The sequence below is a fragment of the Lethenteron reissneri genome, chromosome 23, assembly GCF_015708825.2.
Source record: "Lethenteron reissneri isolate LAM-NWPU_2019-01 chromosome 23, ASM1570882v1, whole genome shotgun sequence".
Taxonomy (NCBI): domain Eukaryota; kingdom Metazoa; phylum Chordata; class Hyperoartia; order Petromyzontiformes; family Petromyzontidae; genus Lethenteron; species Lethenteron reissneri.
In genome coordinates, this window is record NC_083801.1 from 12,646,225 (window position 1) to 12,672,581 (window position 26,357).

Consider the following 26,357-nt stretch of genomic DNA (forward strand, 5'->3'; position numbering starts at 1 on the left):
AATCAAGATTTTCGTAAGGTTTGCTTGCTACACGGGAAGCTATATAAAAAAATCACAGTCTGTTATACAATGGGCATTTGACTAATGGCCCATGACAAGGTATAATCTGCTTTGGTTAGCTCTTGGCAAGAGTGGCCCTGGAAGTAATACAACATTTGGGAGCTGCATTACATTTGCACCTTTGAATATAGCGTGAGTGCATTTTTAAATGGTGAGTCCAAAATAATTTCTCAGTTCTTACATCTTTAAACTTCTAATTAAATATATATGATCATGACCCTTCTTTCATTTAACATTTTCAGCAGCTAATGTGGGCCACCTAGTGCACAAGTATTATTTTTTCAGTGTACCTCGACACCAGGACAAAGAGTAAATAAATAACTGTGATTGGATTTGTTACATTATACATTGACGTATGCTCAGTTCTTGGCATACAGAATTGAACAGATATTTAAAAAAATAAGAATCCCCTCTGCTTTAATTCACAGACATAGAAAAATAATAGTGTCAAGGTAACTTATTGAGAGTACATAAAGCCGCAAATATTTATCAAACAAAAATATTGCATTGAACCAGCTTCTTTAAACACAGTACAGTACGGGAAAATATATTCACATGCAGAATGTGGATACGTGGTTTCAATGAACAGTTTTTTTAGCTTCATCACAATAAAAACAAGTTAAAAGGTGAAAGAAAATATTTTTTGCCTGTATTAACATTTAGTGGTATAATAAATTGAAAAACAAACATAGAATAAGGCTTCTATAGATAAATTACTCTATAGCTGTGAGATATTGCTTGAGTATCTAATTGAAAGCCATCTGATTCCATTTGCTTGTTCTTATTTACAATTCATGCAAATTTATACAATAGACCTGATGTTCTACACTGGAAGATTCAGAGGGCTGTTTATGTTCCCATTACTTTCAGTAACTCATAATGAGCTCTTAGTAAAGCGGACACTTTTTGATGTTTAACAGAATTCCAAGCAAGTTATGCACTGTGAGGCAGATGGGTAAATTTGCATGAAATTCAGAAATGTTTATGTTATTTGTCCCAAGAGATGCGATTACTGTGTAATTGCTGTATGAATGTGAAAATATGGCACGGTCGGACTCCACTTGTTCACGCCCAAGTAAGAGGCGAACTTTGCGGATCCTGTTATTCCACGGGCTTATTTGTGTTTTTACTCCACTTGTGTGCAAGCAAAATATGTGAATACAAGCGGGTGATCAGAAGAAGTTACCAGTAAACATGGAACGTTGGGTCAACGTTGTTCCAACGGTTCCAACCCACATGCCATCATTAGCACAACATTGAATGATACCTTGATTATTCTTAGGTTTTTTCGGTAAAGTCACGTAGGTAAAAAATTAAAATTAATAAAAGTAAAATAAAAAATAAAATAAAAATCACGACGTTTCGGAGGCAACACAAGCTTCCGTCTTTAGGTGGAACCGTCACAGCACGATAGCTGTATACAGCACGATAGCTGTATACAGCACGACAAAATAAAAAATCACGACGTTTCGGAGGGAACACAAGCTTCCGTCTTCAGGTGGAACCGTCACAGCACGATAGCTGTATACAGCTATCGTTCCACCTGAAGACTGAAGCTTGTGTTGCCTCCGAAACGTCGTGATTTTTATTTTATTTTTAATTTTACTTTAATTAATTTTAATTTTTTACCTACGTGACTTTACCGAAAAAACCTAGGAATATGAATCCTTGCAGTCACGAAAGCTTCAAATCTAGAATTGATACCTTGATTACTGAGTTGCTATAACATTGCTACAAGTAACCCTCCTCTTATCGCAAATAGGAGGCAGTGAATACTGGGAAACACACGACTTCCCTGCGCTCTGGGATTCCAGAACACACTACGGTAAAAGGCCATTGCTCAGTGATGATGAAACAAAAATCTAATATTATGTTTAAAATATGTAATTGTATGACAAAAATAATTCAGGTGTACAATAAACCTAAACAAATTATTTTGGTGATGCTGTGTTCGCAGTGGTGTAAAACACACACACAAAAAACACCTCAATACATTTGTCAATAACACTGCCATAAACTCAGAAAATATAAAATAGGCGATGTTTCAGGCAATGTCCCTTCTTCATAGCACATGACAGCTTATAATTATCTTGTATATTTATAGAGCGCCTTAGCTCAAGGCCCTTATGTGATATGAAGACAGACATTGCCAAAAACGTCACCTATTCTATATTTTTAAGGCCACAGATTTGTTGTTAAATGAGTCGAGTTATTTTTAAAACAACAATTACATATTTAATGCCACTATATCTACAGTACTTGTAATTGTACGCATATATACGTGCAGTAAACATTGGCTTGTCTGGCTTCAGATAATGGATGTAATTACCAGAATAGTTTTTCACGAATTTCCATTTTCTCCTCGTGCTATTTGTGTTTACTCTGTTGAGATCATTTAATCTGCCACCTACTGCACAATGTGTATGGTGTTTGGAAAATTATAGTATGTTCCTTAATGAGCCTTCACTCTGATTTGTTTTACTATTAATACAATAACTGTAATATGCTCTATATACGTTGTACTAATGTGTGCTTATCCATTATTGACTGTTCAGCAATATCAATGAATCATGTTATAACTGCACAATGTCATAGTTTGCAATTTCTACTTATAGTAATTTTCACAAGTGTGCAGAAAATATATCACTTTTGATGATCGGTACCACGTGCAATGACAGATGATTATCTTTGTTAGTCGTGTTCTAAGTGTAAGTGAAAAATGTTCTCAGCAAACCTTGTCATCTGCTGTATGGCTTGAGTTCATAATTTCACTTCTGGTTTGAAATCAGCAAGCATGCATTGACAGCAGAATGAATTTGTACCCATAAAGGAAGCTAGCACTCTTACAACCGTCATAAAAATGACTATGAACACATTTTTTTTAAAAGCTTGCTACTTCACTGCAGCAAATACCCGCAACACGCTTGTTAATTGAGTGGTTTTAAAATTACTGCAATGTATATGGCATGATGTATTCCATTTGTCTCGCTATAGTCTATATGAAAAACTAAGCAGGTAAAATGTTAACAACCTATCCATGTACACTATGTAATTGCCTTTTGCATTATACAAGGCCTTCTGATTTTCATTGTTTATTAATTACGTGTTTTGGAGTTTAATTTTCGAAGCTTTAGAGGTCAATGTTTATCTCTAAAAACACACGTGCTTTCCTTTTTAACGCGTTCCAAATAAGGCAATAGCACAATACCAACGTTGAAAACCTTAGCTAATGCATATAACTCGTTGCTGAATTATAACTATGTCCGTCTCAGTATAAACCAGGGGAGGACGCAATACCTATCCTAATTATGATTCCAGTATGAATGAAACTTTGATAATTGTGCCATTCAAAACTTAAGCATTCGGAAACCGGCCATACTGATCAATTGTTTCCAAAACGTGGACAAAAAACTAGCGCTAAAAGATTTAAAGTGTTGCGTTTGCAGACGACGTCACGTCTTAACGCCGTCTCCTGGCGTCACACATTCATCTCATTTGTAATGTAAACGGCCACACACACATTAATACTGCCCTTTGTTCCAATACACGTCAGAACAGAATTAAAGCGTCATGAAAGTAAAGAAAATAACACTGCATTAAATGGGAAAAAATATATACAATAGGTGACGTTTCGGGCAATGCTCCTTCATTACTAAACAATATGGGTATGTTTCATTATTAAGTGCAGTTTGAAAAAAGAAATACCACTTTATTACGTCTATTTGATACGGGGTTGCTTACAATAATTCCCCAACATATACATAGTAGAACACTCTAAGCACGTGGTGGATCGAGGGTGCCCAAGTGTATGGGGTTCACCAATTGTGTAATTCTCCCACGTGCTCTGACGATGCTAACCTTGCACCCTAAATTCTTTGAACATTGTCACAGTGTAACCTTTTCCAACGAGGCCAACACAAATGGAAAACAACCAAAAACAACGCGCGTTTTGGTGATTTAAGAGTTTATTGAATAAATAATACTTTTATTTTATCCTTGTATTGGCCGTGGTCACCATTTAAAAACCGAAAATCATAAGCAATGATTTTGCCTGTGGTTTGAAAGCCTTCCAGCTTCAAAATGATACCTTTTTTGCCAGTATCGTATGTATTTTGCCAGAAAGGGTAAAACCTACTCTTATTTTTTCAAGCTTTCCCAGCTTTTCTGTGGTTCCTCAGCGATTGTGAGATTCAATTTGCCTAAACTACGTAAACTAAAACGAAACGTGTACGTTGATGATGTCCATGGACCTGGTTAGCAAAGTCCTTATCTGCACAATAATTAGACAATCCTAAGAAAAATTAGCTCGTGTTATCTGCAGTGGATATTTCCCATATTATGCTGATGGGTTATGTTACTGTACTTTGGCAAAAGCGCACCATATGAACATATATTTTGGTCACCAATTATAGTACTCCACTAGATGGCATAAAAGGACAACCTTTATTATTTAGGTACAGTACCATAAATACAGTACATTCCCGCATTGAATTATCCATTGTCATTAGCAACAGCAGGTTGTTGTGTTTTAATAACGGACAACTTACAGTGATTCAACACTTTCAATTATTTTACGAGGAAAATTGGTTTGGAAAAATTACCATTCTGTCCGGATTTGATGAATGGAAAGCTAACGCAATGAAGGTACTGATTCAAATACAGTAATTCAATTCAGTACAGTGCTGTGACACAGTAGTTCATTAAATAATTGTAAAATACATTGTATGCACTGCAAATTACATACATTTTTTCATGCATAAAAAAAGAAACCAATTTAGAAAACAAGAAAAAAAGTTTTATTGCAAAAAAGTTAGACAAATCACTTTCTCAGAAAACAGGACGTCGGGCCAACGTTCCATGTTTACTAGGTCGTGGAGAGAAGCCATTGTTGGCAATTTCACATTGGGAATTCTGCCACGGTGTGTATTGGTTAGCAGACTGGAACTTCGGGGCAGTCGTAGAAACATTGCACAATTTTCCTGCATCCTCTTGTCTACTGGGCGATATGCCGTGAATGGGTTATTCGTTCGTCTGTTTCTCAATCCACTTGTCCTGGTGAGGGTCGCGGCAGCAGAGTGTTGAGTAGTGGTGGTCCAGACCTCCCTTTCCCTGGCGACAGACTCCAGCTCTTCCTGGCGAATTCCCAGGTGTTCCCAGGCCAGCCGAGCGACATAGTGCCTCCAGCGTGCCCTGGGCTGGCCCCGGGGTCTTTTCCCAGTGGGACGTGCCCGGTAGAGTTCAAGGGGGAGTCTACCGGAGGGCACCCTTACCAGGTGCCCGAACCACCTCAACTGGCTCCTCTCGATCCGGAGGAGCAGTGGCTCGACTGGGAGGCTCTCCCGGATTACAGAGCTCCTGAAACGGTCACGAAGAGTGAGCCAGGCAGCCCTGCGTATAAACCTCATTTCGGCCCCTTGTACTCACGATCTCATCCTTTCGGTCATTACCCAAAGCTCATGACCACAGGTGAGGGTGGGAATGTAGATTTACCTGTAAACCGTGAGATCTGTTCGAGAACTCGGCTCCCAATTCACTGCCAAGGAACGGTACATTGCCTGCAACATTGTGGACGCCGCATCGATCCACCGGCCAATCTCCCGCTCCCACCTACCATCACTCGCAAAAGAGGCCCCGAGGTCCTTCTACTCATCCACTTAGGGCAAGTTGTTCCCCAGTGGCGGATTAAGCTAGTGCGGGGCCTGTAGCATGTACTACTATAATGAGCCAAGAATGTCTGTGTGTCCCGTGCGTGACGTCACTCCACGTCGGCCAGCCCCCCCCCCACCCTCACTAATTAGGAGCGGGTGACGTCACTCCACATCAAACAGCCCCCCTCTTTAATAATCATGAAGAGGTGATGTCTTCCAAATGGACACCCCGCCCCCCCATTAATTATAATTAGCGAGTGACGTCACTCCACAATGGGGGGCGAGGCGCCTCCTCCACCCTCCTCAACGTCAACTTACAACCCTCACTACAAAGGCAGAACCCTCACATCACGCGATCTCCGTAACGCTATTGAGACATAGAAGTAAAAAGGACGTCATGATGATCAAGGGATTATAACCTTTAAATTAAATAGGTCTGTGTCACCGCGGCCTTACAAATTGCACACGCATTGATGCAATGAACATCACGTCGCGGTCTACTTTTCGCTTGCAAGTTTCAGATTTACTGCAATAAACCCGTCCTTGGACGGGCAAAATGCTAGTATGTTATAAAGGGGCCCTAAATTAAAACACAAAAATATTAAAACACATACTATTTTTACTTGCTATACAGCCGGATAATACGACACATCGCCAACCTTAAATATCCAGTCGTTCATAAAAGTTTAAGGCAGTATAGTACTATAGTAATAGAGCAAGTGCAGAATCACTGAACCGGAATTGATAGCTTCAAAGCATTTAGCGTAGGGCCCTTGAAAGTGCGGGGCCCATAGCTACGAGAATAATCCAGCACTGCTGTTTCCCCCTGACCTGGAGAGAACAATCCACCATGACTTCAGATTTGGAGGTGCTGATCCTCATCCCAGCTGCTTCATATGCTGGAGATCACACACTGACGAGGCAAAGAGGACACGTCATCTATAAAAAGCAGCGACGCCACCTCGATCCCCCCCATACGAGATACTCTCCATACCCCGGGTTATCATCTGTCGAAGTCTGTGAGGCTAGTTCGAGGTAGACGCGAAGCTGCAGGAGCGGAGTTGCAGGGTAACGTGATAAGATTTAATGTTTAGCAAATTTTTTTTAGTTTGACATCTGTACAAACTAGCTTGGTTGATGTAAGTTGTTAAGTCGTAATTTTTTTTCAATTTTTAGACTTGGATATCAAATAAACCGTAATAAGTGGCTAATTTATTGCGTATTTAGCTGCTCATCATATGCCGCACTTCCCCTGCAATCCACACATTTGTATTTATTAATGGAATCACGGAGCTCTTTCTTCCCATAATCTGCGACACATCGCGTCGTTGCAAACATTTTCACGATTCTTTGGTCAAACCTCCATGTTCCACCACGTCCCTCCATATCAACATGGATAATTATTGATGGAAAATGAAGAGCAGTCCGCAATGTGGCTACGGTCACCAGCCCATGGATCACATCATCCAACACTGCCCTCACCGCTGATGTGCAGGCAATATCACAAACGTACATTAAGCCTCCAAAAAGGATATTAAATTGCTTGATCACCTCAATATACAAATATGTTGCAAATATCACATTGCCTAACAAAAAAAGACGAGTATGGTTTATTGGAGTTCTGTATTTCCAATTCCGTGATTTACAATTACTGTGGTCCGTTTTTTTGTCTCGATAGCACTGACAAAGCAAGCTACAGTTGGTCTGTAAGCTTCAAATTACAACGTAATTACATTTTGAGGCAATTTTCTGAATCGACATTTTCAATTAAAATCTTCAGTCGACAGTCCGATGTATTTATAACTCATGCTATTACTGTACAAGGTAACCCAAAAAATAAAAATAAATCCCCCTTTCACAGTCGTAGTGCAGTAATATGAAACATAAATCATCCTTTATTAGAATCCTTAAGACTGGCAAAGCTTGAGGCTTAGATAACCAAACTTAGTTGCTTCTAACAAGGAAAATTGTATTTGTAGGACAATGAACAAGCCCACATATAATAAAAAATAGAGACTGTACAAACATCTATTAAAAATTTTTTTGGAAAGGGTGGATTAGGAGCTGTTTAAAAGTTGTACATTTCCCATGTGTTTCATTTTCCAAATCTTAAAGGATTTCAAATGATGCAGTGTTCCAATATGCATTAACGTCAACCCCAAAATATTCAATTCAGTGAGACCCCTACTTAAAAAAAACCATGGGTAAACCCCGAGAAACCGAGAGAGACCCAAAAAACTGAGAGAGAACCCAAAGAAACCGAAGCAGAGAAATATTCAAATGTCACGCAGGCAAGGGCGAGTCTGCTTTTGGAGAACAGATGGGGCGGGTAGCTAAGCGTTTATATAACAGCAATAGGCTAATGTCCACCACTCATTGACCCCTCCATAGCAAATGAATAACCTTGGATAATTATTGGTTTCTTGCTTTTTTTCTCTCATTCAAAAAAGTTTGTAAGCAAAGACAACATTTTTGGGGCTAACCCTTACATGAAGCCTGAACCATTGGCAGCTTCCGCTGCACTGCAATGGGTACAGCCAAGTATTATTTTCAGATTTAAAAACAAAAAGAAAAAGATTCCATTACACGGCCTGAGATGCTCAAAATTGTGAAAAACTTTGAGTCTCAATGGCAATCCTTGACATATCCAGTAAATTAATACGTTTCTTCCATTCGCTACACTCTTTATAGGAGCGTAACATTTGCTTGTGAGGTTTGTAGCAGCACCACTTGTAACTCACATATTTTAAATGCCCCGCTCCACAAAAAATGATGGACCAGTTCCTGCCCCTCAATCAGCAAGCTGCACTGCAAAGACAATCACACCACCCAGGGGCGGCCCTAGACTAGCTGCCAGCAACTGGCGCCCTAGGCGAACCATGCTATTGGCGCCCCCACCCCCAAACGCAAAGGGCAGATCTAGGCTGAGATTGTTGGTAAACTGGGAAAGATTTTGCCCCTATTTCCCGTTTAAATTCTTTAAGCGTATGTTTTTAAACAGGGGCATAATTAATCGATGTGTCCGTCCGTCCGTCTGCCCAACCAATGTTTATGAAATCGGATAAAACAGAGACACGACGTTTTCAGAATAGATGTGCACACAACAGCCAGACAATATTTCAGTCTGATTTCAAATAAAAATGCATAAAAATGTTTAATTATAATTTGTATTATTACAAATCCAAAATCATCCTGTCATTACCACCACATCCAATTTAGAAATATCTATGAAAACTCGTCAATTAACTTTAACCTGTAATTCAATAATACTCCGAATGAAACACTGTACCCTTGAAACATTACTTTTCCTGCTTTCAGTTTTTGAAATTCAGTCACTAGTTATGCTAGATCCAGTTTTCCAGCTATTTCATGCTCGATTGGCATTGTGGCAAGTCCTACAAGTCTCTCTTGCACCATTGTTGAACGCAAGATGTGTTTTTGTTATTATCAATTTTAACTTTGAGAAGCTTCGTTCCCCAGACACTCGTTCGACTGGCTGATGAATTTTTATAATATATGTTAAGGTTTGTCATTATTGTACAGCCTGTGTTATAACAATCATCTTGAGCATAATCCAGCATTGGACCATCTGTTTTTGACCAAGGGAGATGATATGACTCGAACTACAGGTAACCTGACACTGTATTATAATGTAGATTAATATTACAAGAGATTTAAAGCTACTTAAATTCCCATGGACGCCCATGATCTTCAGTATGCAAGGGGTCGGGAAGTGATATTTTTGACTATCTGATTGTCTTTCTGTTTGAAAGTGTCTGTCTGATTTCCTTACTGTCTGGCTGTCTGTTTGTTTGTGGCTGTCTCTCGATCTGTCTATCCGCTTGTCTGTGTCCGTCTGTCTGTTTGACTCTTCCTGTTTGTGTGTCTTTAGGCCATGTTTGTCTCTGATCGGAGATCTCAATAATTTAATACATAAACAAGTTACCAACATTTAGGGGCCGGGACGTGCCACTCACACACCCACACGAACTCTCTCTGTTTGAATGTACGCTACTAACATTACTGTACTGAATTACAGACCACCCGCCCCCTCACTCACCTACCCAAGAACTCACCCACCCATTCTCTTTCTCGTTTCTCAATCCGCTCGTCCTGGTGAGGGTTGCAGCGGCAGCATATTGAGTAGGGTGGTCCAGACCGCCCTTTCTATGGCAACGGACTATGGCTTTTCCTGTGGAATTATCAGGCGTTCCCAGGCCAGCCGAGATCTATAGTGCCGACAGGGGGTCCTGTGCCGGCCATGGGGTTTTCGTCCAGGGGGGAATCCTTACCAGATGCCCGAACCACCTCAACTGGCTCCTCTTGATCCGGAGGCTCTCCTGGATTACCGAGCTTCTCACCCGATCATGGAGAGTGAGCCCGGAAACCCTGTGAAGAAACCTCATTTCAGCAACTTGTACCCACGATCTCATCCTTTCAGTCATTACCCAAAGCTCATGACCATAGGTGAGGGTGGGAACGTAAATCGACCTGTAAACGTAGAGCTTTGTTCGAGAACTCAGCTCCCGCTTCACTACCACTGAATGACACAGCGCCCGCATCACTGCGGAAGCCGCACTGATCTGCCGGCCGATCTCCCGCTCCCACTTACCATAACTCGCGAAAAAGACCCAAGGCACTTAAACACCCTCAAGGGCAGCTGTTCCTCCCTCACCTGGAGAGTGCACTGCACCGTCTCCCGCGAGTGAACCATGACCTCAAATTTGGAGGAGTTGATCCTCATCCCAGCCGCTTCACGCTCAGCATCAAACCGTTCAAGTGCATGCTGGAGGTCATAGACTGAAGAGGCAAAGAGGACAACGTGATCTACTAAAAGCAGCGACGCCACCTCCATGCCCCTGCACTGGATACTATTCATACCTCAGTTGTGCATTGATATCCTCCTGTTCATGAAAATCACAAACAGGAGTGGAGACAAGACACACTCTTGACAGAGTTCAACACCCACAGTGAACGACTTTGATTTAACACCAAGAATACAGACAGAGTTCTCACCCCGGGAATAGAGGGACCGGATAGCACACAAAAGTGGCACCAGTACATCCTACTCCGTCAGCACCTCCCACAAGACATTCCGGGAACACGGCCATATGCCTTCTCCAAGTCTACTAAATAGAGGTAGACCGGAGAAGCATACTCCCATGACTTTCACTTCAGTGACTGCTTGGCAAGCTGATTACCTCTCAATTGAGTGGGTAGGCCTTTTTCCGAGCATAGCTCAGAAAGCCTCCTTCAACTTGACAGCTTCCCTCACCACTGGTGTCTACCAGCGGGTCCTAGGGTTGACGCCATGACAGGCACCAACTGCCTTCAGGCCACAGCTTTTCTCAGCTGCATCGACAATCCAGGTCCTGAACATGGTCCACTTGAACTCAATGTCCATAACCTCATCTTTAGTAATAGTCTATCCACTGCTGGATGAAGGCATCTACAAGCCATTGTCATCCCTCATGGTCTTGCTCCTTCCCACAAGCGAATCTCGGCATTCAATCTCTGTGATGGAAATCCTTACGGGCGTTTTGCAAATGTAAGTGTTGTGGTTGGTTTGATCGAAATATATAAGGAAACAATTTACGACTTAAATACATTGATGTGTGAGTGTACCCAACCACAATTGCCAGTTTGAAACCCAAAATCAACATATTTTATAAGACCACAGTATGGTATATATTTCCATTTGTTGACCTACCACAATTTAATATATATTTAAATAGCAACGTTTCAGGAAAATGCTACGTCGATATAAAATACTTGGAAACTTGCAGTGACTATTCTGCACTGGTGAGTCATAAAAAGAACAAAAACGGTCCACAATTATTATCTTTGTTCACTGCTTCCTGTCAATAACATTTTCTCAAATTTATTTTGATGGTCATCTTAGACAAGAGGATCACTGAATTTTTGTCATGAAATGTTGATCGTTTTTGTATATGCCCAGGGGCTGTGCTTTTTGTGTGATTTGAAACATGGTTTTCCGGCCTAAACTATTATTCTATTGAGATGGGGTTTTTATCGTAATTCACAGACTTAACAAAACCTCTTGTGAAGTTGTGACTAGTTTTCTCTTTTTCACATACAGTACAAGTATTGTGTGCATGTTAGTTGAATGCGGGTTTTTTCCTGGATATTGTCGGGGAGACTTGCTGATTAAAATTGAATTCTTAAAACTACAGTTTGTGCGAGATTACTCTAAACCACTCCCATTGATATCAAGCAACCATATTTCAAATATTATTTCCGTTTGTTACAGTGTGTTGTTATCAAACGTTCTGCTAAGCAATACTTTAACACATGAATCTTAGTTCTTATTTCTTGGTCAAATATCAAATTATATTTATAAATATTGATGGCTTTGAAAGTGAGATCCTTCCTGCACTGACAGATCCAATCCCCATTTTGTATATGTTACTTCAGAGGTGGCTAAATTATGAGCACCTCTGAGATATTTAGTATTCATTTGTACAATGAACAAGGGTCATTGCACAAAACGGTCTCTTTATGCACGATTTCCTTTTAAGGCAGTGCTATTATCGTTATTAACATGTGCAGTATATTTTTTACTTTTAAATAACATGGTGACGCGAACATGGGCACCTGCAATGCAGGTTGTTAAACAAAACTGACCGTGTGCCTTGTGCATTTGTCTCGCCCACCCCCCTCAACAAATATATATCACACTGCACATGCTGCTTGCTTTTTAGCTTGTTGAAAACTGGTTCCTAATTTACAAGTACAGTAGTAGCTTGTCAACCTACTTTGCAAGAGCTCTTTGTAGTATTTTCAAAACTTCAACTTGACGGTCTACGTAATGAGCGTTTGAAACGACAATTCTGTTTATCAATTGCGAAAGTCAGCAATTGGTAAATTGTAAGAAATGTATCTTGATTTGAAGCTTTCGTGACTGCAAGAATCCATACTCTTTGGTTCTTTCGGTAAAGTCACGTAGGTAGAAAATAATAGATCACGACGTTTCGATCGCAACACAAGCGACCGTCATCAGGTGAGACAATCACAGCATCTATAGATCACGACGTTTGCAGTTTCCCTGCTGTGGTGGTGGTGGAGGAGGAAGTGGTGGTGGTGGTGATGGTGGTGATGGTGGAGGAGGTGGTTGTGGTGGTGGAGGTGGTGGTGGTGGAGGTGGTGGTGGAGGTGGTGGTGATGGTGGAGGTGGTGGTGGTGGTGATGGTGGAGGAGGTGGTGGTGGTTGTGGTGGTGGAGGAGGTGGTGGTGGTGGAGGAGGTAGTGGTGGTAGTGTGGTGGTGGAGGAGGTGGTGGTGGTGGTGGTGGAGGTGGTGGTGGTGGTGGAGGAGGAGGTGGTGGTGGAGGAGGAGGTGGTGGAGGTGGTGGAGGTGTGGTGGTGGAGGAGGAGGTGGTGGAGGTGGAGGAGGTGGTGGTGGTGGTTGTGGTGGTGGAGGAGGTGGTGGTGGTGGAGGTAGTGGTGGTGGTGTGGTGGTGGAGGTGGTGGTGGAGGTGGTGGTGGAGGTGGAGGAGGTGGTGGTGGAGGTGGAGGAGGTGGTGGAGGTGGAGGAGGAGGTGGTGGTGGAGGTAGTGGTGGTTGAGGTGTGGTGGTGGAGGAGGTTGTGGTGGAGGTGGAGGAGGTGGTGGCCCTTTGTCTGACTTCTTGTCGCTGTTGTGATTTATTAAAATGAGCTGCAACGGGGTCATTTGATTTCGCAGCGCGCATTGGCCGGCGGCGTCACTGGAGGATGTTTTTTGTTGTTGTTGTTGTTGTTGTTTACATTCTTTGGGTCTTTCGGTGAAGTCACGTAGATAGGTTCATAAAAAATTATAAACAGAAACTACGACGTTTCGTTCGCAACGCACGCTTGTGTTGCGATCGAAACGTCGTTTTTTTTGTGTGTTGCGATCGAAACGTGGTAGTTTTTGTTTATTATTTTTTCTGAACCTATCTACGTGACTTTACCGAAAGACCCCCAAAAATATGAATTGCTGCACTCCCAAGAAAGCTTTAAGTCAAGATTGCGGTTGCGGTTGTTGTTGTCGTTGCGAGCCGCGCTTATCCGCGCTGGGGAATACAAACGGCGATGACGTCACGGCTCGGCAACCCACGGCCGCTGACGTCGTCGCCGCCGCCTCCACAGCCTCAGCAGCCGTGGACGTCTTTTTCTTTTTGCTCTTCTTACGCAGAGAGGGTTTTTTTCTCTTTCCTCCACCCCCTCTCGTCTCTTCGTACTTTAACCGTAAGCAATGATTTTTTTTCATTTCTCAACTAACACGCACGCACGCTTTTTCGCCGACGTTTTAAAATGAACAAACGTTGCGCTTTTAATCTTTGGCGTCGAGGTGCGGGATGTTTTTTTCGCGCGCGTTTCGTTATTGTGTTGGCCGCTTCCACGCACCAAAAAAAAAAATCTTCTTAAACGAGGCCCACCCTCCTCCCACCCCTTACCCTACCCTTCTGTTCTGTGGTTATTCTAACGGGACTCGGCGGCGGGGAGAAGACCGTCGTCGGTGTTGTGTTGCGCAACAAACGAATAAGCAACGCGGACTTTGACGACGAAACCCTTCGACGATTAACCGTAAACAATTGTGCCGATGTGTTTGCCGTGTCGTGTTGTCTTTGAGTGATCGTCGACTGCGTGGCGCACATCTCGATTCCGCGTTGTTTTGTGTGTGCGAAGGACTTTTGCGAGCCACACCGCAACCCGTGCAGAGATGGCGTTGGAAGGAGGAATGGCGTGCATCAAGTACTTGGTGTTTCTCTTCAACCTGTTGTTCTGGGTGAGCACGTGGATCATTGGGGTGGCTACGTGTCATTAGCCGCTTCATCCAACACCGCATCCGCATCGCACGACGAGAGAGAGAGAGAGAGGCTTCGTCACCCTCCGTCGTTCACCGCAAAGCCATCGTCACGGTGGCAATTGTCAACAAGTGCCCCTTTCGCAGCGTGGTGCATGCATGTTACACGGCGTCTTGCCAAGATTATGCAATGCTGTCTTCATGTGGCGCTCAAGTCTGTGCCGTAGTCACGAGGATGTTGGCTGATGCGTTCATTGTTGCTGGTTTTTATGATTTTTTTAAAAGCATCGCTGCATTTGTCATCACTGCGAGTGTGAATATTCTCGGTTTCTCGTGACCGTGAGAATAATTAGTCGCACTACCATAATGCCATCATGACGATTACCATGGTGCGAAAATCGTATGATCACCAGCACCACCACCGTGTGATTTCTTGTATTTACCATGATCGTGCACAAATACTTCGCTTTTTCACTCTCGTCATTATAACCATGATCACGCAGAAAAAACACATTTACATTGTGACAATGAAAGTCGTCCGTCTTAACGCCACCAACATCCACATATCACGACCACCACAATAATCGCGTGCGAATACGATCCATTATCCATTTTGACCTGTCACCCACTCTCACCGCATTCATCAAACCAACTCGCTTATTGCATCAGTTCAAACTACTGTGTTATGATCTTAAACATTTTTCGGTGCCAACAACTCGGTCACTCGTTGCCGTTATCATCGTCACCCATCACCGATCACTTTCATTAATCATATACCATTCACCACCTTAAAATCATCATCACAATCCTTTCACCATCTCAGAATTCATATTTGGTTCATCACACTTATCACCAAGTTTAATCGGCAACGTACAGTACATTATTTGCCATGTGTTAGGTGTAATATACAGTAGTTATTGTTGATCATAACCTTTATTTAAAGCCAGATGAGAATTCTCTTTTGAAATAACAATACCTGTCCTACGTTTGTAATAAATCCTGGAATTACAATTCATATGTAGTAAGCTTGTGTGTATGTATGTTTAGGTAATTGGTTCAAATCAAATAACAGTAATACCTTAATGTGTTGTGACAATGGTAAGTATTTGAACAATATATTTACAACCCTTTGTAAATAAATTGTTAAATATAGGCTTATTTACAGCATGTTACTAATGACGCTTGTTAATTATACTTTTCTACGCTAGTCATTGTGGGTTGGTGAGAGATATCACCACTGATTTTTATCAGAGGCAGGGAATCGAACTCAGATCATAAAGTGCAGTAATCTCTACCAATGCACGGAAATGAAAGATAGCCTATCCAAATATCCCATAAAATACAAGATACAAGGTGGCCTATCTAAATATGCTTATCTAAATAGGCCTATCTAAATAAGCCATCTTGTATTTATTTGTATTATAGTTAGAAAAAACCCCAATTCAAATTCTTGCTAAGTGCTCTCTGACATGAGAAGCCTCTAAACTGATTGGAAGAGGTTGCTGCATGCCAAACATTTGATGTGTGCTTGATGAATATGTTATGGTAATCCTGCATCTACAGTGTTTACATCGTCACCAATATAATTAATCAGTCAGGTTAAAAAAAAATGTGAAATTTAATTTAATGTTATCAATTTATAACCACAAAAATACTTTTTCATAAACAGCCATTCATTTGTACTAATTAACAAATGAATGTCATCAGTCAGATTTCACAGTGTTTCCCTATTTCCCAATATTTCGGTCATAAATAATACTTTAAATGCATTGTGAACTCATTATTGAACATAAAAGTAATGCCATGCATAATATTTTTTCATTAGTAGTGAAACATAATAAAATAAATGTAATGATACATTAGACATGATTACCACAGATACATTTTCCAGTAAATAATTCCTGAATCAATGTAAGGCAGTGGTTATTTAAAAAGGTATAAATCCAATTATGGATTAATCTTGCTGTTTTGAATAATTTAGAAATTATGTAAATGTCAGTTATGTCAAGAAAAAGATACAAACTTTAATTTGTACAACATGTGTTGGTCAAAGTTAATTCCCTAATACAATCAAACTATTTTAGATATTCATGGGTAAGACAGCAAATGCTGGTTTTAAATGTGGCAGACAGCCGAATGAGAGACTAAAATTAGTGGCATCTTTGAGGGCAGACCACTCGTACAGTAATCAAGGAAAACATTGCAAATGACATTTCCCACCATCTTGAAGCCATGCCTTGAAATGAATGGGGTAGTAACCTCATAATATTAAACTTTAAAACAACTTACTGTCATTTCTGTTTATGCTTTTACCAGTAAACTAGAATGATATATGAACTATTATCACTGCTGCAACAGTAATAATAGCTATAGCAGTGATAATAGCACATCAGTGATACAAGGTTGCATATTTTACAAGGTGGCATCTTTTCATATTCTAAAGTTACGTGTTGAAAGTACATGGCCTGCAAGTATTGTGTGTAATTCGCTAGATGCCATGTGGTCAACACTTTAGAATGCATATATTTTACTAGAAAAAATGTGATTAGTTTCCAAATAATTTGTTGATGGCAATCTCAATAAGTGTGCATATTTAATCTTACTGGTTTATGGTGTTGTAAATTACAGAAAGGCATTGCTTACAGTGCAAGCATTACACCTTAGCACATGGAATATCCAGCATGCCCTGTGAGAACATTGCCTGTTTGTCAATGTTGAAATTAGACCACCAATGTCCTTAGAAAATTTGCCGTATTGTACTGTACATAATCTTGCGCTCATACATATGTCTGACTCACTATAAAAATAGCCACAATCAGCAGAATTGAGCAGGGTTTGCATTGTTGATAATATAGCATTTACACATGCATGCTATACTAATTATGCATTGTTTGTTTTCCTATGCAAATGTACCAAAATGCGCATCATACATTAATGATCACACTCACATTGGACAGCTGTATGGGTGGTTGGACCTACCTTGTTTCTAGAGCTTTTCCAGGCAAACCCATTACGTGTTATGAATACTTTATGAGTTTAGTAGACAATGCCCAGCTGAGCTTACACTGTTTGAGCTTAGTAAAAGAAGCAGTATGCTTATCAAAGGAACCCATTGTGTGGACACGCTCATATTTCAGCTAGTCTATGGTAAACAATAAAATTACGAAAACAGAAGTGTCTTATACTGTCGTGAATGGTAGACATTTAACGTTGACAGCTGTCGTAGTAACTCTTTGAAAATAAATGTAGATGCAATATACTATATTTGCAAACAATAAAACACGGAAGTGTATATTACAATGATGTGTACAATGAGCAGTATTCACTCGTGTACATACAGATCGAAAAACATAACATAGATCGAGAAACATCTGTTTTTTACAGTGGTATTGTATTTTATGCGGTAGTAACTTTATTATATGCATCAACGTGGCTAACAGACAGCACGTGATGCTAGTCGGATGTAAAAAAAATCTGAAATGGAAAATGCAACGTTACTCCATTGTAGAACCTCTAAACTGTATGTGTATATATTGTGTATATGTACAATATACAGTTGATATACAACGTTATCATTGTTTTGGTGCTGGGTAATAATGATATGTTCTTTTAGTTGCCAGTACTGTCAATTGATGTTTAAACGGCTTCTTGTTTCCACAGCTGAGCAAGCAAAGCTAAACTAAGTATAGTGTTAATGGATTGTGAGAGTACTGAATGAAGGTTTAAAACTACTGTTTGTCTTTTCACATTAGAAAACATGTAATGGGGTTTAATATATCGTTTAAAAGAACTAATACAATTTGGTGTGTACAATAATTTAATCATGGGAATGCGGTTTAATCCTGTTAATGCAAAGCTGGACCTAATATAAGCATATTACCAATGTCAACTGCACATTGCACTTGTCCGGGGAAGGCAAAGGCCTACTTTTGATAAAATCACAATTTAGTTATAAGCGCACCTTGCCTTATTCCCAAGGGAAGTGTTTTTTTTTCAATTATAAAATTAATCAAGGATAGAATGGTTTATTACACTGATCTACCAGACATTAAGATAGACCCGTTTTATTCTCAGTTGTGCCACTAGTTAAAAAAATATATTAATTTGACACTTCTAAATCGGACTGTTTTAGAGATGTAGTTTATGTGAAGATTTGCATGCTGAAATTCTATTTCTGTAAAGCTTCCTTAACACAAAAATGTTGCTAGCATATATGGCAGTTACACTTTTTATCGAGGATATCAGCCACTTGTTACCTTTGTAGACAGCATTGTACATGTTCTCACGCGATAGTCTGGTAGTTGAAATAAAAGGCGTACTTTGTTAATGTTCTGGTGTTATCTCCACTTGAGTGCAATTGAAATTGTTGTAAACTGTATTAATTTCTATTCTTTGGGTCTTTCGGTAAAGTCACATAATAGGTTGAAATAAAATAACAAAAGACTACGACGTTTCGATCACAACACAAGCGATCGTCATCAGGAGGAGAAAAGAAGAAAGCTGCTGAGGCAGACTGTTTTATAGGATTAGTAGCCCAAGGGTCATAAATGAAGTGAGCGGGTCTAGTGATGTTAATGTAAGAAATTAGCATGTTACTGTAAGATCAGAGGACAACCTCCACGACGAGGGCACGGAAGTGGCTATGCTAATGTGAGAGACGACGGCGAGGAAACATCACAGCCAGTTATGATTTAAACTGGTTAATGACGTCCTTCCAATGATTGCTCAGTTTGTACCCATCTTCTCGGTTGAAATTGTGTCTATAAATATGGATGCATTCATGAATGAATCTTTGTTGATAGCCAGTGGGTTTGCAAAGTACCTTCGTCTTGGAGAAATCAATTTCGTGTGAGCCCACTGCATTTTGCTGAGGTATTGGTCCTACCGTGTTTCAGATCTGCCTTATGTTCACGAACATGGTCCGAGACATGTCGCTTGGTTTCCCCAATGTAACTACTGCCGCAGACACAGTTTGTAGACGCCGGGGTATTGAATGTCAGGGATCACATCTTTCACAGATGGGATCAGATCACGAATTTTATGTACTATGTTAAATCGAACCTGGATCTTGTGTTTGATCATGATTTTGGATAACTTTTTGGTGACTCCTGCTATGTATGGCAAGGTGATGGTTTTGATTGGGTCCTCAGATGGTTCTTTCCCAACGGTTGGGGTGATAGCTTTACGGATTGTGTAGTCTGAATATTCTTTCATCTTGAGAGCTTGGTGTACGTGTTCCAGTTCACTGGCTAGGTTATGATGGTCGGAAATACATCTAGCTCTATGAATTATTCTGGGATGGTTGGTGGTGGGAGTCGGTTTTAGGTAGGCATCCGTATGGGTGGCTTTCCTTTAGACAGTGTCCCATTGAGCCATCAGGTCTCTTTGTGATTAAAACATCCAAGAATGGTAACTTGCTATTCTTTTCCACCTCCATGGTGAATTTGATGGCTGGGTGTATGGAATTGATGTGGTTGAGGAATTGGTTCATAGCTGGTCGGCCATGTAGCCAGATAACGAATGTGTCATCTATGTACCTCTTCCACAAGGCCGGACGTAGAGTGGATGCCTGGATAGCATCTGTCTCAAATTTTTCCATGAAAACATTGGCTACAACTGGAGATAAGGGAGAACCTATTGGGGTACCTTCAACTTGTTTGTAGAATGTTCCATTCCAGGTGAAGTAAGTGTTGGTGAGGCAGTGTCTCACCAGGGCCGGTACATCAGCATTCAGTCCTTGTTGGACTAAATCTTCAATGATTACAATGGTGTCAAGCACAGGAACTTTGGTAAACAAAGATACCACATCGAAACTAACGAGCAAATCAGCTGCAGATAGTGAGATGTCCTTAACGATACCAAGTGAGCTGAGTTAAGTACAGCTGAGGGGGTCTTACCAGTGAATGGTTGTAAGGTCTCAGACAAAAATCGGGAGATATATGCACATCTCCATAATCATGTGGAACTCTAACAAAGCAGAGATGCAAATCTTAAATAGACTGCCATTGTATTTCCATTGAAATTACTGGAGTTAGATTAAAAAATGTCATACTAACATATGCTTATATCTTGTTTGCAGTTGTCTGGACTGGGACTTATCATTGTGGGCGCCATGGCTCAGATGCATATCGGGGCATTCAGCGTGGTGACAGGTAACCTCAGTGGTGCCCCCTACGTCATCATTGCAGTGGGAGTTGTCATTTTTGTGGTCGCTGCCTTTGGTTGTTGTGGGGCTCACAAGGAGAGCTACTTCATGGTGGCTACGGTACGCTTTGACAAAATCTTTCCTTGAATGCATATTTTATTGAATAATGCGAGTAAATTTGCAATATAAATAACTTGAAATGTTCATGGATTTTAAATGCTGCTTGTCTTTTCCTCCTAGTTTTCAGTGTTCCTCTTCTTGATATTCGTGGCGGAGCTGGCTGCTGGGATTGGAGCCTACATATTCAAGGATCAAGTACATGATACTATAACTTTATATGCACTACAAAAATTCAGATTGAACATAAATTGCCAGTGTTAAAATACTACTTGAGTGTAAATGTCTACAACTGCACCACAAGGCATTTTGCTACCAAATAAATCCTTATCTCTACCATAAACAATATTCTACCCTCATAAACTGCATGATGACAAAGGCAAGATGAGTTTTGGTGAGACTGGATTCATGATGAGTATGGGACAATGGGGCGATAGAAACCACAAGTTAGAAGAGCGTGAATAGGTTGTATGAATAATTAATACTTCCTAAGGTCTTTAAAAAATAGCCCTTTTATCAATTCACAGCTACGTGGAGATCTGTACACCATGTTGGTCATGGGCTTCATTTGACCATACTTCACCATGCCGATTCGTTTAGGTGGGAGGTCATTTACCATTATATAGGGAACATGGGGTAACGTGGTTGTGCATTTATTAGAACACGTGACAATTTTAGAAGGTTGTAAATTAATTTGTCCATCAGAGGTTGACCCAACCCTTTCTGTTCTTCGGTGTTGATAAAATAAATACCACTTTGTGGTAAGTAAGTGGGACAATCACTTGCCCACACCATAGAAATGTGATATTTTCAATACTTTGAGCTAACAAGTGACTTTCTGAATAGCAAAATAATTTTTGCTTTTATTATTCCAATATACAAATTACAGGTGGTCGTGTACATACGTCCATCATTGGACATATCTTAAACTTTCAATGTATATATTGGTACTCATCCTACATTCATGAGTATATCTATTTTGTTTCTATAATTTTCTATTCTGTGCAAAAACATTTTTCTTTGTCCCTTTTTAACAGCTTAGAGATGTAGTGGAGACCAAAGCTAAGGTGGTTATAAATGAGTATCCCACCAAGAACAAGGATCCTGTGGATAACATGCAGAAAGAGGTAGGTTCATATATTGTGAATGTCTAAATTGTTGAAGATTAGATAAACCTGAAAGCATTTGATTGTTTTTAATGTAATTTAACCCCCTCTTTCGTTCTCATCCTTTCTATGTGACTGCCAGCTTCAATGTTGTGGTGTAGTCCACTACCAGGACTGGTTTAACAGTACTAATTGGGTTACTAGTGACCCCAACAATCCGAATAGTGTCCCAGATTCATGCTGCCGCAATGTGACATCTGGCTGTGGCCAGGACATCCGGTTCAAGAATGCCACAGCCATCATATATACTAAGGTATTGAATGAGCACCTCATAACCATTGAAAATATTTCTACATTTGTTTACTTATTTTGTACTTATGAATAAAAATTGACAATAAAGTACTTGCTCAAAACATCATTTTTTTAAACTGTGAATAGAATTCCCTCCTGAATATTTTCATCTGCTGTCTGCCATCTCTAGGGTTGTGTGGAGAAGCTTGAGGCAACAATGAAGGAAAACATTGTCCTTGTTGGTGGGGTGGCCATTGGCATCGGGTTTGCACAGGTAAGCCATGAATAAGTAACTGTATAAAGGTGAATATGAACAAACAATGCTTTATTTTTACTGAATGGTAAAGTTATGAATAGCACAATATAGCATCACTGGTGTTGATGTTTTTACATTAGATAATGGTAACCGTTTTTGCAAGGCACATTTTCATAGGTAAAATTAAAAGATTTTAACTAATTGTTGAGTAGGATGGTGAGGTGTATATTTATTCTCTTAGGTTTTTTCGGTAAAGTCACGTAGGTAAAAATGAATAATTCAAATATTATACACAAGTCTCCGTCATCAGGTGGAACCGTCACAGCTAGATTTACTGTAACCACTGGTTACCTTGTGTTGCCTCCGAAACGTCGTGATTTCTAATTTTTATTTCTATTATTTTTATTATTCATTTTTACCTATGTGACTTTACCAAAAAAACCTAAGAGTATGAATCCTTGCAGTCACGAAAGCTTCAAATCTAGAATGTATATTTATTGATGCAAATGATACTTGAACAATGTTTTTCTTTCTGCAGCTCATTGGCATTATTCTTGCTTGCTGCCTCATGCGTGGCATCAAGAATTCTTACCAGGCTGTCTGAGGTCGGCTTTCTCCGACGCAGCTTAATGTTTCTTAATTTTTCTTTTTTGAAGTTATGCCATAGATTTTTGTTGCTTAGTGTCCTTGTTGCTAAAAACATGAGTTTATGCCGCATACTGGTGCATGCTTTTTATGTTTAGCTCAATAGATTACGTATTTGAAACCATAGGAATGCAAATCCATGTCATACCTTGTGGATTTTTATACATACATTTTATGTAAATTGTGTGGTTGTAAGGTTTTGTTTTTGATGGAATATCAACTTTGAACATTATTTTATTGAAAATTGAGCATTTGGTTAGTTTTGTTCCCATAACGTATCAGACTAGTGATGTTTTGCTTAGTAGTTTTAATAAAGATATTAGGCATAAAATATTTGTATCCATCCTTGAAAAATCATAAAATGTTTTAATGAGTATTATATTCTGATTTTATAGCTATGAAGGGTTTAGCATTCATGATGAGCAGCATCCAGAGTTACCGTTATTCCACATTTTTCTTTGCTTTCAATGTACGTGAAATGTTGCTATAAATTCTGTCCACAGTTCTTTCCTTCTCACTCACATTTTTGTAACTTTTACTGTTAATATTTTAACCTTTCTTAACTAACACCAGTTCCTTCATGTTTACTAATAAGTTTTTGCATGCTACTTTCTGCATTTCTATTCTTTATCTTTGCAGATGATCGGCATAGCTCTTTCATGCCTCCTCATGAAGGCAATCCGAAGCGACTATGAAGTGATGTGAGGTGGCCAGCACCACTGCTTATACTAACTCTTTCCAGCTGGCATACCCCATTTTTTAAATATATATTCGAATGAAAAATATGTCCAGGAAAAGACATTGAGCAAAATCTCTCATTTTGCAGTTTGCCTTGAATGTTCATGCTTTATAATTTCAAATAGGCTATCAATTTAATATATTGATCACGTTTCTAAAAAATTCAAAATAGTTTAAACCTATAATATCAAGATAAATCGATTGTGCAGGTGTCCATGGAGAATCACGTTTCTAATTTAAATTACTCCCTAACTTAAATATTTGAATAATAACGAAATTGCTGAATGAGTTATAACATTTTCACATTTGCTGGCTTATCCATAGTGAGCGAAACAAACTTCATGTAAGTGATTCCTGGAATAGGATAGACAGTAATGGTTGGATGAAGCTGCTGGGTTGTTGGTCAGAGTTAATTGTCACAAGTGTTTCAGAGAATAAGGTAATTTAGGCCAGATAAGTTATTGTTTTCTACATTTGTGACATTAAAATAAAATATACTGGCATTTTAGAATGCACTGGATGGCTACAGTCCGACTAATGATGTACTTTGTATTAAAATGGGTCTCGACCAATGTGGTCTTCAGAAACTAACCATGCTTTATATTCATTAAAATGGGTATTTGTTCATTCCATGTATTGCCTTCTGATTGGCTAGTCACTTTATAAATAACATGTTTGTATTGCACGACATGTTTTGGAAGCATTTTCCGCAACATCTGCTATATATGTTGTAGTTTGCTTCATCATAGGTAATTGTTAATGTAATGGTTAATATTAAAGAATAATACGGTTTAGTGCAAAAGGTGCATGTAAGTTTATCAGAATATGAATGTTATTTTGGCTCGCATGCCTTTTCTGATTTATACCTTCATACAGAGTAGGTCGTTGGTTGAAATTCGTTTTATTTTCCTCAGTGTATTTCTTATGCTTGTTGAAACACAGTGCCTGGAATTATGGTATATATTTTATTTGCTCTTCGAAGTGGACCAAAGTAGATTATTTTGCAGACTAAGTTTTATATTAAACTTTTTCTGACCGTTAACTTGGTAACCACAGCTCTGCTTTGCAATGAATATCTGCCTTGTAATGGCTTTTTTGAAATGTTACAGCTGCATGCAAAACTGGGCTTGGACTTTGCCATGTCTTCTTGTGTTTAGGTATTGTAAAGCTATAGGAAATAAAATAATTTGTGCCACCTAAACATTGTCTGGTGCTTTACATAATGTATTGGTTTTGTTGTATCCCTCCTGCAGTGTCTAGTTTTAAAATATATTAACATCCCTGTTTATATTTCCTTAGTGCAGGACACTGACCTATATGATATATTGATTTCAATCGATGTTTTTTGTCATTCTGTTTTCATCGTATAGGGACATTGTTGTAGTCACCACCTTCAATTAATACAGTAATTTCAAGTTGTAAAACGCACAGTATTCACTTATTCTCTGAGAGAAAAATAAGTCGGACAGAAGGAAAAACAGCCACGCGGTGAAGAGTCACAACATTTCCCAAGTTTTGTGGCCTATATATTAAGGTTTAATTGGCCAATTAATGAGTTTACTGTGGGAGGAGACTGGACCCCCTCCAGAGAAAATGCGCATGTGCGAAGGGGCAACACATTATCCCATACAGAAAAAACAGTTGGAAGTATGCATTTTCTCTACCACCTTGCTCTTGCAAACCAAGGTATGGCACCTCAGCACCCATGGGAAGAGAGTTTCACAATATTTGTATGAGCCACCAACCATCGCCTTCACAGTGCTGGATTATAGGCGTGTGCCGCTGCTAATTAAATTTGAATAAAACCTTACTGCTGATAAGCATTTACTGCCAAAATTTTCAAACAGGAAGTTTTGGAGAAAAAATATTGTAATCTTTAAAATTTCTATTTCTACAAAATGTTTTATCATTCGAACATTCCAAGAAATAAATGTTGTACAGTGTGTAGATATTTAGTGTTTATGGTTATTTTGATAAGACCCATTTTATTTTCAAGATGTTTAAAAACAAATCTAGCTCTTCATCACTAGTTTTAATATGGGGTGTTGCAATAAACAATGACAGTTACAGCAGCAATATATCAATATTGTTAAACTTTACAACTGGAATGAAACTTAAAATCAATATCTTTGTAGACTGCAGATAGGGCACTTCAATACTTTACAAGAGTGTATTCATTGCATTTTTTTGTTTATAAAATGCCTATGCATGTGTCGCCATGGTGCAGTGTACTCAAAACAAATTCAAGTGCAAATTGGGCCATTCATCTATAAGAGGTTTTTTGGGTTAGATCACGTAAATATATAAATGCGTCGTTAAAACCCGCTACCACCCGACAGCCAATTAGTAAGGGTTGTCACGTAAACAGAACTTGCCAATTTGTCACTAGTACAGCACACCAGTGTGTTGAAGAGGCAAGCCACAACATTTACAATCTGTTTAACACGTAGGCTTTCGCGACCAGTATTATTCATAACTAGGTTTACTACCCGGCTTCGCCCCGACACTTGGATTCACCATGCCGGGCCGCCTTTGTCTCCCCAGTGGCGATGTTCACACACCACACC

General features: G+C 39.7%; 1 protein-coding gene across 4 annotated transcripts; it reads left to right on the forward strand.

Annotated features, from left to right (window-relative positions):
- Positions 1-13,797: 13,797 nt before the first annotated feature.
- LOC133346000 (CD63 antigen-like) lies at positions 13,798-24,991 on the forward strand. Of its 4 annotated transcripts, XM_061557230.1 has the most exons (9): positions 13,798-13,933; positions 14,375-14,474; positions 20,572-20,757; positions 20,878-20,952; positions 21,792-21,881; positions 22,003-22,173; positions 22,342-22,425; positions 22,946-23,012; positions 23,692-24,991. In XM_061557230.1, exons 2-8 carry the CDS (start codon positions 14,409-14,411, stop codon positions 23,009-23,011), a joined length of 738 nt encoding a protein of 245 aa, XP_061413214.1. In that variant the 5' UTR covers positions 13,798-13,933; positions 14,375-14,408; the 3' UTR covers position 23,012; positions 23,692-24,991. The 4 variants fall into 4 exon arrangements, with proteins under 4 accessions (XP_061413214.1, XP_061413213.1, XP_061413215.1 ...); XM_061557229.1 differs by having other exon boundaries at positions 22,946-24,991; XM_061557231.1 differs by lacking the exon at positions 22,946-23,012.
- Positions 24,992-26,357: the final 1,366 nt, after the last annotated feature.